The 16535-nt window shown below is 42.2% G+C and overlaps 1 protein-coding gene across 1 annotated transcript in view; it reads left to right on the top strand.

Moving 5' to 3' along the window:
- The first annotated feature begins 7425 nt into the window (after window positions 1-7425).
- The window catches only part of CFAP299 (cilia and flagella associated protein 299), a 149610-nt gene continuing 140500 nt past the window's right edge, over window positions 7426-16535 (top strand). Inside the window, exon 1 of the mRNA XM_035554926.1 lies at window positions 7426-7493. Within this exon, the coding sequence (XP_035410819.1) occupies window positions 7426-7493 (68 nt within the window). The remainder of the gene's footprint in view (window positions 7494-16535) is intronic.

The raw sequence follows: 16535 nt of genomic DNA, 5'->3' as shown, positions 1-16535 counted from the left end.
CTGTTACTTAATTCCTTACTCCCTTTTATAGACTTGTAAGCATACATTCTTGTTGCACACATTCCTTCCTCTGTGAAGGTCTGTGCAGGAATAAGTGTGCGCAGCTTGAACAGCATTCAGTGAAGGGCAAAATCAAGAGACTAAGTGCTGGAACCAGAAGCCAGACTGAATGCAAGTCTGTTTGCTGCGGTGGTGGTCGTCACCCTAACTGTAAGCATGACAACTTTTGTCATCTCCTGTTCCATGTAACTGGAATTCAGTGCACCCTCCTAACCTTCCTGATAGTTTAAAATAACAGATATTTGCTAGAAGGGAGATTTCTGTAAAGGTACTTGAGCAGAGGAGACATTATAGTTGAGCATCAAAATGATGTCTGCTGTCAAGCTATTGTCTTTTGACCAAATGGAGTAAAGATACCAGTTAAATGGTTATTGTGGTAATCCACAGGAAGTCATATTGTCTATGAGTGAAATGGCAGGGTGTACTGGAGTAGGTAATAAAGTTGTATCCTCCCACCGAGTGAAACACATGTATAAATGACTGAAAATGAAGCAGGAGTTTCAGGAGGCCTTGTATGGACACGCGGTAGGGCAGGAAGTGTGTTTGTGCTTTGAGTTTGCTTTGAACCAAATGGTTTTCCATGATGTTACATACCTTCAGGAGGTATGTAACTTCTCAAGAGTCTCCCAGAAATGCAGTTACCTGAAAGGCCTTGCTGTTTTTATCAAGTCTTACCTCCCTTAATCTTCTCAAGTATTTGTCATTTACTTGGATTTTAATGCCGTAATCACTAAACTGGACTTTGTAGTGGTGCAGTTTTAGGAGCAAAGAAACCGCAGTTGTGATAGAAACTGACATTGAAGGCTTTTCAGATAGATTTTATTCTCGTGGCTGCATTTGAATACTAGAGAAAGAGTTTCATTAAGACCAATCAACAACATAAGGTGCTCTGAGTTCTCTTTCTGCTCGCTAGACAGCATGTTTCTTACTCCAGGTTTCCGTTAAAATTCCTTATTGCTTCTCCTCAGTAGTGCTCAGCTTGTACTTAGATTTTACTTGAGAACGTCTCACTTATCATTCGTTTGTTTCTTACTGTTTTTTTTTTTTCCCAGATAAAGTGTATTGAGCAGCATGCGATTTTCCATTTTGCATTATGAAACGGAAGACCTTTCTAGATTTAGAAGGGGAATACTCAAGTCAGTTGTGCCCATAAGTGGAATGAAGCAAAGAAATAGCTCACAGTAGTAAGTCATAGCTTGATACAATGCAGATTTATGTATTGTCTGGTGATACTGAAATTTAGAATGAAAATGCAATACAAATATCCTGTCAAAAATGGGTAATGATTCAGCACAAGTATATTAAGTATTGTGCTTGAAAGAAAAAAGCCCCAATTTTTCAGTGACTGAATAATTGAGTAATTGCTTTTCAGATAGTATTGTGCTTTTAATTTATTTCAGCCCATTATCAACCGGTAATCCAGTAATTATTTAGCTGTTAATGCCAAGTTCTAATTCACACATCAGTTGAATGCTTTGAAGGGCTGATTAATCACTGATACAAGTTACTACTAGTACCTAAAACTGATTTTTTTCCCTAGCCCTTAAAGATAAATATGGGAAGGCATAAAGCAATTGCACAACTTGTCTTCTTACAGACCCAGCTAAAACTGTAATTTCTAACCTCAAATCTTATTTTCAGCTGCTGATTTTCAGGCTTTCTGAGGTAGTAAACCCTCCTTTTAAAACTCCCTGTACAGTGCCAAGGTACCATGAGGGGTCATTGGTGTAAAACCTACTTGCTACGGAACTCAGTGAGCACAGGAGTTTCATTGTCATAGGAAAAAATGCTCATGGGCTTTGCAACCAACAATGAGGCTCTAGAAGTATGACTGACTTCTTGGTTCCTTGTGTGGTTTTATCACAGTAGAAACCTGTCTTTCCTTTGCAACCAGTCTTTTGAGAAAGGTCATAGAAATTACAGGAACCAGCAGACAGTTGCTGTGTTTGGATTTGTATGGCTCTCAGAGCATGAATGTCCCAGATTTCGTCATAAAATTGCACAATTCCCGATACCAGGTTAGGCTTTGAAAGAAAAAGCCATCTAAGAATACAGCAAAGCAGAACGTTGCCTGTCTGGGCAATGTTTGTTTGTTTGTTTTTCACTTAAACATTTTAACCTCATTATGATTCTTGTAAATGCATTCAGGAAGACTGAGGATCTATAAACAGGAACCAGATGCTACAAACCCTTAACTTCTAACTTGTATTTCCCTTTTAAGAGTGCTGCAGGTTTTCTAAATTACGAAGCACTTCTCACTACTATTTAGCAATTCAGAACTATGGCCCTAGTAAGATGGATGAGGTATGAAGTATTATATTAGAGCAAGATTTGTTTCTTGGCAGAATTTCAGATTCTTGGATTAGCCAATTGCCAGTGAGCTTGTTTGGGGATATGTATGGGAGCCGAGTACTGTGCTACCTTTCATTAGACATAATAAAACTACTATTTTATGCTTGCAAGCACACATGTAACAGCATGTAAGCTCCTAATAATAGAATTTTAGTTTAATGTGTTTTTTTTTATTATTATTGTTATATATTTAAGATGTTGGGCCAGACCCACAACTGTTGTCATCTGTGTAGCTCTAGTGAGGTTAATGAAGTTTTACTGAGATGCATGACATGTCTATGTATGTCTGTGTATGTGAGCTGGAAATGTGGCTCATTCTTCTTTGCGTAAGTACAGCTCATGTTCTTCCGGCATGTATGGTTAGGACTGCAAGCATTTTAATGATTCTAAGTTGCAACCTGGGTGTTTTCTCATAATGAAATAATTATTGTATCTCCAGTTAAGTAAACTCAAGTGCCAAAGGTTAAGGAGTCGATTATCCCAGGATAAAGATATTAACATGTTTGAGAGAATACTGGTAATTTGTTTAGAAGATTATTCTCATGCTCTGTATCTTCCTTGAAGTTAGCTACTAAAAATCTTTTTCAGTATGTGTGGACATGTTTGCAAAAACTCTTCATCCATATTTCCTTAAACGTGTCTGCAGCAACATAATTTTTTTCCTACCTTGTCAACTCAGCTAATATATATTTATTTTCTTACCTTTAAATTCATTTTTCCATTGAGTAAACAAATCAACTTTTCTTTCCCCTGCAAACCTAAATTCTGTGGATAATTCATTGGCTTTTATACCTGAAGTAAGATGATTTCCGTAGGCTCTGATACAAATATGATTCCCGCATGTTTGTTAGCTTGGACAGGGTAATTGCTCATGCAGAGCTTTACTGCAACAATTCTAAGTTGGTCTAACTTCAGTATGCTTTCCAGGTGATGGGATTTTTATCTCTTGGGAACGTGGCAGAGTTAACCGAAAGATGGGATTTGATAGCTTGGCAGAAGAGAAAATACCTAGCCTAATTTTACTGTAAACACAGTGTTTGCTGGAAATTAGAGGAAAACCATTTCTGTATACTAGCTAAGTCACTCTCATTGGGCAAAAACTTACTCTCTTAAATACATGAACAGAAATATTCTTGTCAGTCACTTTGTGCCAAAAGCTTTTTCTTTTGTACCTTGGAATTCAGATCTAAATAAAAAGATTAGCAAAAAACCCCAAACCTCAAGCTGCTCTGAATTCCCTTATAATGATAGGTATCCTGCCTAGAAATCCTCTCTCTAGCCGTGCAGTGTACAGCATTTGCTTTGGCAGCAGTCTCAAAGCTTTCAGAAATTTCTGGATTGTCTTAGGCAGCAGCTGTGAGCCTCAAGTAGAGGTGGTAATTATATCAAGTTGTAGCTCGCAATTTTCAGTTCCTTCTCCATCCACTCCTGCAACAGAGAAGGTCTTACCACTTTTTCCTCTGTTCTCCTTTTTTCCTTTTATTCTTTAACTGCTAACTGAAAGGCCTCTTGAAAAATCTCTCATTATTCATAGCCCTAAAATGTTAATGTAGCATGGAGTTGTTTGTAAATGGGATCAGGATTTAGCCTGCTATCCAAAACGAATAAGCTGTTTTGCTGTTACAGTGTTAAGTCCTTGTGCTGAGGGTGTCCTTGCTTTTTCCCACTTGGCAGATTGCAAATAGCTGCAATTATTTTCTCTCAAACATCTCAGGTACATTTGACCCACCCTTAAAGGGGTCCTGAGCATTTCTAGAAAACTCTAAATGCTTTTACTTGGTACCACCTGAATGTTCTAACTTATTTATGTCAGAGCGCTCACTGGCCGTAGAAGAACTTGGGGCAGGTCAGAATTCATCAAAGAAACCTTTGTCCGTACAAATATCCATGTAGGGAGCCAGTGCTCTGAGGGTGCACCCTTGGTGTTTTGAGGGGATGCCAGCATGTCTGAGGGCTGTTTCTGTGTTCCAGGACTGTTTCTGTGTCCCTCTGCATTGGTGCTGCTCTGCTGCCTTTTGGCAGCCTGAGCTGGTGTCCACATCCTCCTGTCTCGGGATACCGCTTTTGGTTGAGGCTCCAGGTAGTCTCCATGATTAGCACTTGTCTAACTGATGAAGCCACGCTGAGTCTGGATGCTGGCACAGAAATTTGGTTGTCCTGTTGTTAAAATGTTGGGCTGGTCCTTGGTTTTCCCCCCCCAAGACTTGAAGGTCCCGGTTCTGGAGGTACACTGATCCAGGAAGGCAACCCAGGAGGCAGCTTGGATGCACTGAGCTGCTCTATAACGCCGCGTGGGGTCAGTGGTGCTGTGCAGCATGGTATGGCTGCCTGCTGGGATGTGGTGGTTTTGTGCTGCAGCCATCACCCCTTGCTGCTCTGGGCTTTTCTCCTGGTTAGAGCTCAGCACCAGGCCCCTCAGCACCAGGGCTGCTTCCTGTTGGTGCCTTGGCACTCTGCTGTCCAGATTTTCCTGCTGCCACTTTCGGCTTGATGCTTTCAGCACCTTGTTTTCTCTCTGGTCACGGTGCTTGAGCATATTTCTGCTCCGCTTCATGGGTCAAAATGTTACTATTTCAGCCTCCAGGCCATTGCACTTTCCATCTGCCTTAGGGCTTGGAATGAAAACATGAAATTCTTTACAGTCTGAAAGCTTGTCTTTTCCAAGAGGAAAAATGATGTTGGGAGGAAAGGGAGTGCCTCCAATACTTTTGCGTGTTGTCAGCAGTCCCTCGTTTTGCTCATGGACAAAGAGCCATCAAGACCATGGATGTTGGGAAGCAGGCTCACTGCACCCTTCTCTATAGGTGGCAGAGAGGCTCCAGAACTGTATGACTGAGTTATTTATTTAGTGCTAAACCAGTAGCAAATATGCAGCATTCTGATCCAAAACATAAAAGATCAGATTTTTTTTTTTCTATCACTTTGGAAGAGAAACAGTTTCCAAATAGCAAATTATTTCAATGTGATAGGAAAGGACATCTGATATCTTCTGTCCATTTTCTGTAACAAGACAGATTTCTTGCAGTATTGATGGATTAGAGAAATGAAATACAGGGTTAAGTCAAGAGATAACCTAGTAATCTGCACAAAACCCATCCTAAATACCCATTTTGTGGAATAATCAAGATTGACGTGCCTGGTGCTGGTTAGAACAATTTAGTGTCTCTATGTCCTTTTTGGCTGTGGTTTGATTGTGTGGATCTTGGCCTTGAGAAGCTGTGAGGATGAATGGGTTGAATGCCATTTTGTGAATGGTCATGGCCACTTTAAAAAAAAAAAAAAAAAAAAAAAGGTGGGGGGGTCATTTTTAGAAGAATTTATGTCTTGGGCCATGGGTTTTGATTTTTACATGGTGAATGCTCAGTACTTGTTGAAAATCAGGGTCACTTGAAAAGTAGCAACTTGAGTTAACTTAATCTATAGTCACTGAAGGAAATAAATGCCATTATGTTGTCTGCTCTAGCTTTAAATCCAAGCAGGTTGCAGAAAGGTAACTAGACAGGTTGTTTTTTAATTGCAGCAGTGTTATTTAGGTTTTAAAGTCAGCTCATGTAATGTTATCAACCACATTTGTGAGCAGGCTTTTTATATGAAAACATCTCCTTGTGCACAGTGCTTTCCATTTCCTCAATTGCTGTTATCAAATATATCTCTGTGCTGGCCCAGAGGGACTTCCTGTAATTGGGTGCTTGAGTCATGGCTGAATTGCGTGGGGCTGAAGCAAAGGCTAGATTATCCAAAGCAAAATATAATGTATTTTGCTTCAGGCATGTAGGCTGCTGATGGACGGTCTCTTAAAGTGGGATTTCTGCTCTCACTTTTGTTTTATTTCCTATTGTTGGGTCAGAAATGAATGCTCTTCAGAAGTGCCTCCTCTTTCCTGTGCAGCCTCTGAGAGTATTTGTTCTTAACATTTGCTTATGGAATAGCTTGGAGCTTTGGACAGAATGTGCAAAATGAGCTTATTAACTAACTGTGATGGTTTCCGTAGTAGCTTTTCTTGGAGGTAGTAAGTGTGTGAAAGGATCCCCAAAAAAGTTCAGTTTAGAGCTTCATAACAAGGTTATTGTAATACTGCACACTACTGGAAAAAAAGAATGGCATATGCTAATGCTTATGAAGTAAGGAAGTAAAAACAACAAGTGTATTATGAATTAGCTAAGATCGTATGCTCCCCTTGCAAATCCCACAGGATTTAAATAAATGGAACTTCTGCACAAGTGAGCATAATTTTACCAGTTATTTTAGAAAATTACATGCATGCGATATCTTGCTTTCAGGCTTTTTTCAGTCTCTTTTTTAATAGTATGTTTGCTAAGGCTTTACAAATAATTGACTATGTCAGTAGGATCCAATGAAGCTATTATAGAGTTCCTTCTGTCCCCCAGATACTCAGGGTTTGCTTGCACTTAATCCACTTTCTGTAGCTTGATATAAAGGTACAATTTCTGTTACTGTTTATTTTCACTTCCATAAATTCCGTTTTTTATAAAGATGCCTACAGTGAGGTAAGAACTACAGGTGTTTTCACTGAGTTTCTTTGGTTTGATTAACATGAGCGTCAGCATTGCAGAATGAAACTCTCTCTTCTTTTCACTCAAGGGTAGATACTAAGCCGGCTGCTAAGTCCACTCCGAAATGGACATCACCACCCCCCTTTCAGCTCTGTTAAGATGATTTTGGTCCCAAGGAAAACACAGGCCAATTCCTAAAAATGCATAATCTTTGAAAATCCCAAGCAAAACATGATGCAGGTCAGTAACATAGGGAAATTTATTTGATTATTGTTTTCATTTTCTTCTATTATCCTGGGGATGTAGCTTGGGAAGAGGGCATATATAAGTACATACGTCATGTGCTGCAGAAGATTATTTCAAACTCTAAGTCCCTGTGCAAAGCCCAAATGTGAGGCTCACCATAGGGGCAGCGTGTTCTTCCACCTGAGGGGAGGGAGCACTGCTGATGCTTTTGGGGAAGGAGCCATGCAGGTACCTGCTGATCTGCATTTGCAAGATGTCGGGGGATCCCTATGTGGGGATCAGAAGGGGTGCCCTGGAGCAAGAGAGCTGCATAAGGTCCAGGTACGTCTGGTGCACAGGTGACTTTCCTGTGTACTCTTTTAGGATTCTAAATCAACATCCCAGTTATATCAGCTTTTGTTTCTTAGTGCTTATGGGATCTGTGATTATGACAGTGTCCCACTAGAGTTTGCAGATAGCTGCAAGCGTTCTGCCAAGGTTTGTTACTGCTTTGGGCATCTTGGTGTGAAATTTTGCAGCCGCTGTGGATGAGCAGGGCAGTGACTTTAACATTAGGTCAGAGGGGAAGCAGGTTCTTGGGGACACTGAGAGGGGTGAGTTACAGCTACAAGAGATAACCCAAGTGATTTTATTTTGTACAAACGCATGCAGATGATGCCTGGTCTTCTTGCTTAAATCTGATTATTACACCATTCAGGGGTAGGAAAAGCCAAAGCATTTTGTACCACAACATGGTGTTGGGAATGAGTCTTTTATATAAAAGAGAGTGATAATATATGAGGTCGGGTAGTAAATCTAGCAGAGGCTGCTCAAATCTCAGTCCAGAGACTCAAGTTGACCTTTGCCTTCTTTTGCTCAATATGGCAGTAACTGAGGCCAAATCTCAGATGCTAGAAGACTGAAACTTCATAATTTGTTGGCTTAACACAGAAGTTTGGAAGTGAGACATCTAAATGGCTGTTGGCAGGTGCATTTGTCTGGGAGCAGGTGGGGAATGTTCTGCTGGAGTCAGATTACCATCCTTGTCTGTTTTCTCCTCTCCTGAGCAATTAATTCCCCTGGGACTTTTTATCTTGGATGACCTACAAACACTGTCTTTTTCATCAGCTAGCAAATCCTTAAAAATTATTTCGTTCTACACTGCCCATAATTAAGCTTGTTTATCAGTAAAGAAACACACCTGTGCCTTTCTCCATACATCTTCAAGTCAACCTGTTGGGTGTTTTTTAGATGCACAACTAGGTGACTGCTTGGAAACAAGAACACAGTTCTTCAGACCACTTTCCTACCTGGGCATAACCACAGTCTGGCCTCACTCAGTGCTGAACCAGTTGCATTTCACCCTGTTGTTAAAGTCTGTTGCGTTGGCGATAATTTTTTTGGGTGGTTAATATCTGCTGTTAAATACCAGCCGTGGGGATGCTGGGGGCACATGGGCGCAGCAGCCAGCCTCCAGCATGGATGGCAAGACTTGAAGCAGCAGAGGTGCGGGGCATGACACATGGAAATGTTGTGTAGCATCTGTTTCCAGAGCATTTGGCCCAAGACAGTTTTCTTGCTGCAAATGTGGTCATACAATATTCCCTTCCCATTCCCACACCTAAAATATATTGTAATTGCAGTTTTGTGTTGGTTTTCTTTGGCAGAATCACCAAAAAAAAAAAAAACATTCCATGAAAAAGCACAGAGAAGAGAAAGGGATGGCTCCCTGTTCCCCAGACAATAAACTCCCTACCAACTCTGCTGATAGATTTTAAATCAAATTTATAAATCCCTCACCTTCCTGCTGATGTGGTAGTTACCGTGCGTCGAGGACCTTAGCTGGACTTCAACCAGTGGCTTTGCTGAGTCTAGAAACAGCTTGCTTTCTTTGGCAATTAGGAAGGGAGCAGGAGGGGGGAGCTTACTTGAAAGGGTCAGGATTTGGGGTTTTTCAGTACACAGCAGTGTTTCACTGCCGTGTTTATTTTTTATCCCAAATGTTAGTGGTTTCTTTTTTTCTTAATAGTACCAATAGCAAAATATCAACTCACCAATAAATCAGTGCAACAGTATGTGAAATATTAACCAGCTTTGACAACTTAAATCCTCTCTACCTAAATGGTTATGAAAGCAGGTGGTCTTGGTGAAAGCATCAGCAAGTTCCAGCAAAATAAAGTCGTTCAGAGCAATGGAAGTTGGAATCTGCAAGCAAATAAGGTCCTGTGAAATGTTCACAACACTTAGCTGAAACTCAGCTTAGTCTTGCTAGGAGATATTTGTCGATGTTAACAGATGTTTATGTGAAGAGTGGGCTAAACCCCGTGTCTTTCTCCCTCTCTCTAGAGGCCTCTTCCTCATGTTCTCCATTGCTAGACTTGAAGGAGTCTCCCAGTTGTCAGATTCACAGCCAAACTATTTTATGTAGGTGAAAGTTGAGGCAAAATACTCATAATTCAGAGGTAAGAATTCTTGTAGAAACAACATGTTTGTTTAATTAAGCTTGAAGGAAACCAAGCAGCTAAAGGAATAAGTATCGGCTAGTAGAAAATAATTCCTCCTTCACTCTGCCCTGGCACCAGCACCCAGAAAATCACTCGAAAGTTCTGTAGCCAAGCAGGGCTGCCCAACCTCCTGAGTGCCCAGAAAAGCTGACATGCTGCCTGTTTGTGGTTATGCTTCTGTTCATTTTTTTTTGCTGTGAAGTTTTCAGGTAGATTTTCAGACTCCACAGACTGTCTCCTCTCTTCCCCCAAAGCCCAGTCCTCTGAGCAGCCTGGTGGGATAGCTGAAGGGGTATGCGTTTGCTGCACATGTGCAAGCTGGCCATTTGCATTTGCTGGTTAGGACCAGTCTTTCTGAGATGGGAACTTCTTGTAAGACCTCAGCCTGGGTTTTTCCTCTCTTGCCAGGGCACTGCTGCTTTCCCTGTGACTTTCTGCCCATACTCATCAGCCTGCTCAGAAGCACAGCACAGCCATTCTTTAAAAGATGTTCTTTTATTCTCATTTTCTCTTCAGTATACTATATGACAGCACTGGTGCACCAGATGTTTTGTTTAGACCTGCCTGTTCAATTCAGAGTAGTAGGGAGTCTTCAATGAACTCTTATAGTCCCTCACTTAAACTTAACGTGCTGTTCGTAATACATCATATTATCCAAACGGTTCTGAGTTCTCTCTTGCCCAAAAGCCTTCCTATTAGTGTCTTAGCACAGATAATCTTCATGGTGTCTCTTGAACAGTTCTTGCTTTCACCAAATTGGAGAGTTGGGTTGATAATCCTTTGGAACTCCAGGTAGGCTTTTTTTTTCCCCTCCCCATTGAAAGTGGTAACTTGTAAGGTTAGTCTGTAGATCTGCTAGTCTGCTAATCACTGTTTCAGAAGCTAAACATTCAAATATGTGTACTGGTGTACTCACTGTTGCCACCAGTTTGTGATGTTATTACTGGAGACTTTCAAGTCTATACAGAACAGCTTGCATGCACCAGGCAAAAGCAGTGTGCGTTGGGAAACCTGCTGAAAAGACAGGTTCTGTTGAGGTGGAAGCTACTGTTAACTGTCAGTAAACCAAAACAGCTAGGGCCTGGACTTGTGACAACGTTGGCAGTGAAACAGATCTCCCCAAAAGCAAGAAGAAAGTTTCTCTTGTCATTACTACCTGTACTAGAAAATGTGTGAAGCCCCAATGCTGCCAGTGGTGCCGCACAGAAGCTTCGTTCAGTGTCTGAGCTGGTGGGACTGACTTGTGCGTTGTGTTGCAGGGATGCCCTACTGGGTTGGAGCCTTATTCTTTTCTCACATAGAAAGCATCTGGGTGCAGATCTGCAGCTGTATTAAATGCTGTGCTTTCAGAAATATCCAAAGTTTTTGTTCTCCTTGGCTGTAAAACCAAGTCTAACCACTGTGTTGTCTTGAATTCTTGGTAACAGTTGTTTGAGCCCCAAAAGCCCTTCACCTACCTGGCTGTAACCTGAGCGGAGCAATCCCACCTGCCTGCCGACCACATAACAGGGCTCACAGACCTCGCAGCCATCCCAAATGCAGGGGCAAACACAGGTGCATGACTTCTGGCTTCCTTCTCATTTGCATAATAGCAGCCAAGTCATTGAAGTGGAGAGTGGTCAGCCAGCCAAGCACAAAAAAGATAAGAGCACCTCATTGAAGTGTGCTGCCTTAAATTTTCTGCTTTAGAAGTATACATTTTTTTTTTTCTTCAGCAAAGTTGGACATGGAAAATGGAGCATTCATGAGGTGGAGCAAACAGGTGTGTGCTGGCTCTCCCTGTTCCACCTGAACCTGCTTTTGCTAAGTGTTTGTGTCTGTCAGCTCCAGGCTGTTCGTCCAGCAGTAGCCTCTGTTTGTGCCAGTTACTTAGGGTAAACTGGAGCAGCTTCTGGTCCTTGTTCATGTCTCCTGACCCCTTTCTCCTTGCTCCTCCATTCTTCTCCTCAGTGACATTTCTCACCTCAAAGCAGCTGGTTTTAGCCGCTGTAGTTTAGGGGGAGACAGGGAAGGAAGAATGGAAGCAAGGAGGAGAGCTCGGCCTGTGTTGTGTTAAAGCAGTGACTTGTTCTGGGGCTGAATGGCTTCAGCTTGCAAGGCTTTTAACAGGGAAATTCTCATTTAAAGGAGGCATTGGCAGAGGTGCTCTCAGTCACTAGAGCAGGCACGGAGAATAGGTTGGGCGAACCAGCGTACATCAGAGGAGAGTCACGCCTCATGTCTGGGCACTTCTGACATGGCAGCGGTCAGCAGCACAAGCTGGAGAGAGTGCGGGGCCAGGTGCTGAGTGGAAGCAGTTTCTTTAAAGATTTTTCCTACCCAGAAAACACAGTTTTTTCATTCTGTTGTTATAGCAAATGCTGTGTTGTACTGGAAACAGGGATTATCTGACTCGCACCCACACTGTTGCACCTGTTAGTAAAAGGTCAATATGTTCTCATGAAATCAATTATAAAAGCCAACCCTTTCTTGGCAAATGGCTAGCAAATCTTGACTGCTTTGACCCTGATCCATCTGTGTGCTTAGGCAAACTATTTATCCTACGCCCACATGTGTCCCAGGAGCTCCCCCCTCCGTGGAGGCACTGCCATCAATGAGGGGAGTGGGAGCCTAAGGGAGCTGGGTGGCTGTCACTGGGCACCATGTAGCTCCTGCTGCATGCCAGTAGCTTGTTCTGCTCCACTTTCCTCAGCTGGAAACCAAGGCTTTGACTGACAGTGATACAGAAGGAAAAAAGGTGATATAAGAAGTGGATGCTTTTGAGAGCTGGGAGTAAGAGTCTTGTCTAAGAACTGCAACTTTGGGGCTCAGTTTTCACAGTTGAAGGCAATCAAATCATCCGTCTTCGTAGGAGAAAGGTTGCAAGCATGTTGGGGTTTCTTGTGAATCTACTTTGTTGGCCTTTGCAGTGAACGCTCTCCAGATTTTGATAAGTGTATTTATCATCATAAATAAGTTTCTCCATTACTAATTACATCCCAATGCCAAGATTTTGTGTTGCCAAAAATGTAGGCAGATGCAATAAAAATGCTTAACGATTATAAGTGCTTTATTTTCTTTTTAATGGATTGAAGTCCTTTTGTGACCAGAAGAGGTAAATATTTTAGTGAATGCTTGACATAGCCTGGTCAGATTTTTTTATGTTCGATGCCTGAATTGCCTAGTTCTGTCCTAGCTCCCTTTTCCTAGCCACTTGTGAAACAGTAATTTTTTTTGAGGTGAGATGTCCCAGAACCACCTCTAGACACATTTTGTTAAACAGGACATCTTTCTTCCCACAAATGACTCGAAAGCCACAGCACAAGCATGGTGGGTGCAGGTGATTCCCTCAGCCTCATGTTATTAGTGACCCGCTCAGTAGTCACTGGTGGCTTGGACAGGTTTTCCCTGCCACTTCGGCAATGTGATGTTAGCCTGGAGGCTGGGCTGTCCATCTTCTGGAAAATTCTTCTGTCTTAGGGGGAATCGTTGAGGGCTGGGCATCTCCCAGCTGGCTGCTTTACTGCTTCACTCCCAGCCTCGGCTGTAGGGTGGGAAGGTTCACATGCAAAAGCTCTGGGAGCGTTAAAGGGATATCAGTAGGGTGGTGTACCAATGGCACATCACTGCCCAAGGGTTCCCCAGCTCCTGACAGGTCCCTGGGCACCTTCCTGAATTGAATGCCTGTAGCCACTCAGGCTCCTCTGTGCGCTCTCCAGGCTGGCTCCTCTTTGAAATGGAAGAGGTGGTGAACATTTTACGGATTTGGCCAGTACTTAGCTACCCATCAGGCTGAAAACTTAGGTGTGGGAATCTTGCTGGACAGTCATCAGCGACTTTGTTTTTAGACTATAAATTATAAATTGATATCCCATGAAGGACTTGACTTGGCCTGGAGATTGCACTATATGTTGCAGAGTCCTTGGAGTCAATATCTTGACTCTTAATAAATACTTCAGTAAGTAGAAGGCTATCAAAACCCTTCTGGTAGCCTGTGTGCATGACGTAATGGTATATGTGGACAAGCTCCCTCACCTTTTTCTTATTACAAACATCCATATGTAAGGTTTAACATACAGGACAAAGCTTTTTCTTTTAATAGATGGTGAGCTGTGACAGCTGCATAGGGAAAAATCTCTCAAGTTCCCTTCTTCCTTGTTTGTCATTGGCAGCAGTGCATTCCTGGACCTTAACCAGAGCTGATAAAGGAACTTTTTTTTAACATTCTTTTTTTCTTCCAAGCTTGTGACTTGGATAGGTGACAGGATCTTGTTGCTGGTAGCTCAGACCATTTGAAACATTGGTGCCAGTGTTTTGTCAGGTGTGGGCTCCTTGACTCAAGCCAAGCCCATGGTAGCTGTGCAGATTGTTCCAGAGAAGTGCGTAAGCAACTCAAATGTTTTTTAAAAATTTGCTTATTTCATGAAGTTATAAATATGTAGTAAGTGTACTTGTTATAGTTTGTTGTTCATTTTATTAAACAATGAAATGTGTGGTATTAAGGTCCTTAGAAAAGTATTTCCTCTATGTCCAATTATGTAACCATCAGTCACAACTTTTACAGCAAATTTTACAAATGATTATATGCCAAAAAATGTCAAATTAATTGGAAATTTAATATTCTCTTCCTACATAACTTCTTAATCCAACTCCTTGTTGTCAGGGATGGTTCATTTTTAGCACAGACACATTTTGAAATTGAAGTTTCACAAGTAATGAAGTTGTACATATGAATGTCAATGTCGGCATTCCCTGAAACTATTTGATCAAGATGTAGTGTTTGGGAGGCCCTGCGGGAGCTTTGCAGAGGGCTTATACAGGAGTGGGTGTGGGCTGCAGAGATCTCCAGAAGTGCTGAAGGAACTCTTGGAACTGGGGCCAGTTCTGCCCCTCTATATGCTGCCTTCTCGCGAGGTTGGCATTAAGATCCTGCCTTACTGTGCCAGAGCCACACTCAAGTCTGATGAGCACCAAGTGTTGCTGTGGAGGAAGTGTGCTTGATCATATCCTTGCAGGGGAGACCTGCAGATGAGAAGCGGATTGAGCTATTTGATGAAGTTTCCGGTTCTTGTGACTGAACAGACATGAATGCATCTCCGTTCTGCGTTGCCACAGTGTCTTAATGCTTCCCTGTTTTTTCATTGAGCTCTGTTCCTCATGCAGGGTCAGATGCTGTGTTTGGCCACTTTGACCTGGAGAAGTAGTTCCAGCTTTTCACAGTGGAAAGCAGGCACAAGAAAACTGAGCCAATGACCAAGCTTGCGTCATGTATTTGTGACAGACCAAGATAATGAACTTCAATCTTTCCAGTCCCAGCCTTACACCTTGGTCTTTAAGGCATAATCTTGTACTGCAGTCTCTCCCTCCTCTTTCAAGCGTGCATACTTGGTGTAAAGAAAACAAATAGACATCTGATGTCTTGGAACAGCACTCAAGTAATAGTCCTGCCTCAGGACACAATGCTGTAAGTGCATGGCACAGGGAGGTTGAAACTTCAGAAGTTTCAAAATACAAATTACATGTCTTAAGATGAGGGAGTAACTTTGGGACTGAGTTCTTATGCCTGTTTCCCCACTAATCCTGGGCCAGGTGTTTGCAAAACACAGCTGCTTTGCAGAAGTTAGGTGAGAATGTGCATTCCCGTCCAGCTTTCTGCTAAACTGGAACATGCAGCTTACTGTTAAAAGAATAACAGTGTGACTGTTAGATGTTCTTCTCGTTATCTCAGTTTGATAAAAAGAATTCTTCAGGTCAACAGGGCTCTCTAAAAGTTTAACTGCATTGTTCTGTTTCCAACTGTGACTCCATAGTGCTCTCAGTAAAAGCCCACATGGTAAAAGATGTAAGAAAATAAAGTAAACAAAACCCTAGGGAACCATTTAAAAAAAAAAAAAAGGGGGGGGGGGACAGGTGGGGGGAGCGTTGTAGCCTGTCAAAATAAGAATCCCCTAAGGTCCCTAAGGACCCCTAACCCAGGTTCAGAAAGAGCTTTCCTTCTTTCTGCTGCACTAATGTGTACCGGTGAAGACCTGAGAAGCATGCTGCAAGTAAAACACATCTGAACTGGGAACCTGAGGGGGGCCTGTGGGCTGGTGGGAGGTCCTAGGAGCCCTTGGAAGGGAGGAACAAGGTGGTGTGACAATGCAAGGTGAAAGTTTGAGCATCATATAAAAGAATTTAATTTATGGAATGAAAGCCAGCAACCAACAGTTAATAGCGTTAACGTCACTAGGACTTCCTGTCCCCAAGCCTGTTCCTTTAGAAAAGTGTCCTTTTTATTTCTGCAAAGCTGTAATACTGCTTTCATTGACAGACAATATGATCAGGAGTATTAGTCATGGTTAACGTTTACTCTTACTTACCTGCAGGTAAAGTAGATCTTTAGAAGGGGAGAAGTTAGAATATAGAAAATATTAGAATATAGAAAAATATAGAAATTAATATTTAATACAAGAACTAATTATGGAGCATTTGCCATCAGGTTGGTGACAATAACAACATATCTGGAGAGACATTGTGTTGTACCTGGATATGATGCTTAATCTTTGTGTCCCTCAGATGACCCTTTGAAATAAGTGAATAGTAACTTTCTCCTGTGCGTTAATTTTTCCACCAGCCTGCTGTGTTTCTGGCTGGCTCCTGGCTCAGCAGGACAGGAGGGCTGTGCAGCAACTAGCATGCTAACATCCTGCTCTTGGTGCGCACTGCTACCCCTGTAGTCAGGTAATAATTCCAGATGTCTGTCAGGTACACTGAGAGTTTCAGCAGAGTTGTGTTCAGGGGGTTGCACATACCATCAGAATACCTTGTCAAGAGATAACGCTGCCTTGTAAATAGAGCGTTCCCTTGAAGGCATCCTCTGCAAGTATGCTGAGGCAGTAATTGAGTGGTGGCAGTAATT

The sequence above is a fragment of the Cygnus atratus genome, chromosome 4, assembly GCF_013377495.2.
Source record: "Cygnus atratus isolate AKBS03 ecotype Queensland, Australia chromosome 4, CAtr_DNAZoo_HiC_assembly, whole genome shotgun sequence".
Taxonomy (NCBI): Eukaryota; Metazoa; Chordata; class Aves; order Anseriformes; family Anatidae; genus Cygnus; species Cygnus atratus.
This window is presented reverse-complemented; position numbering and strand designations above follow the sequence as displayed.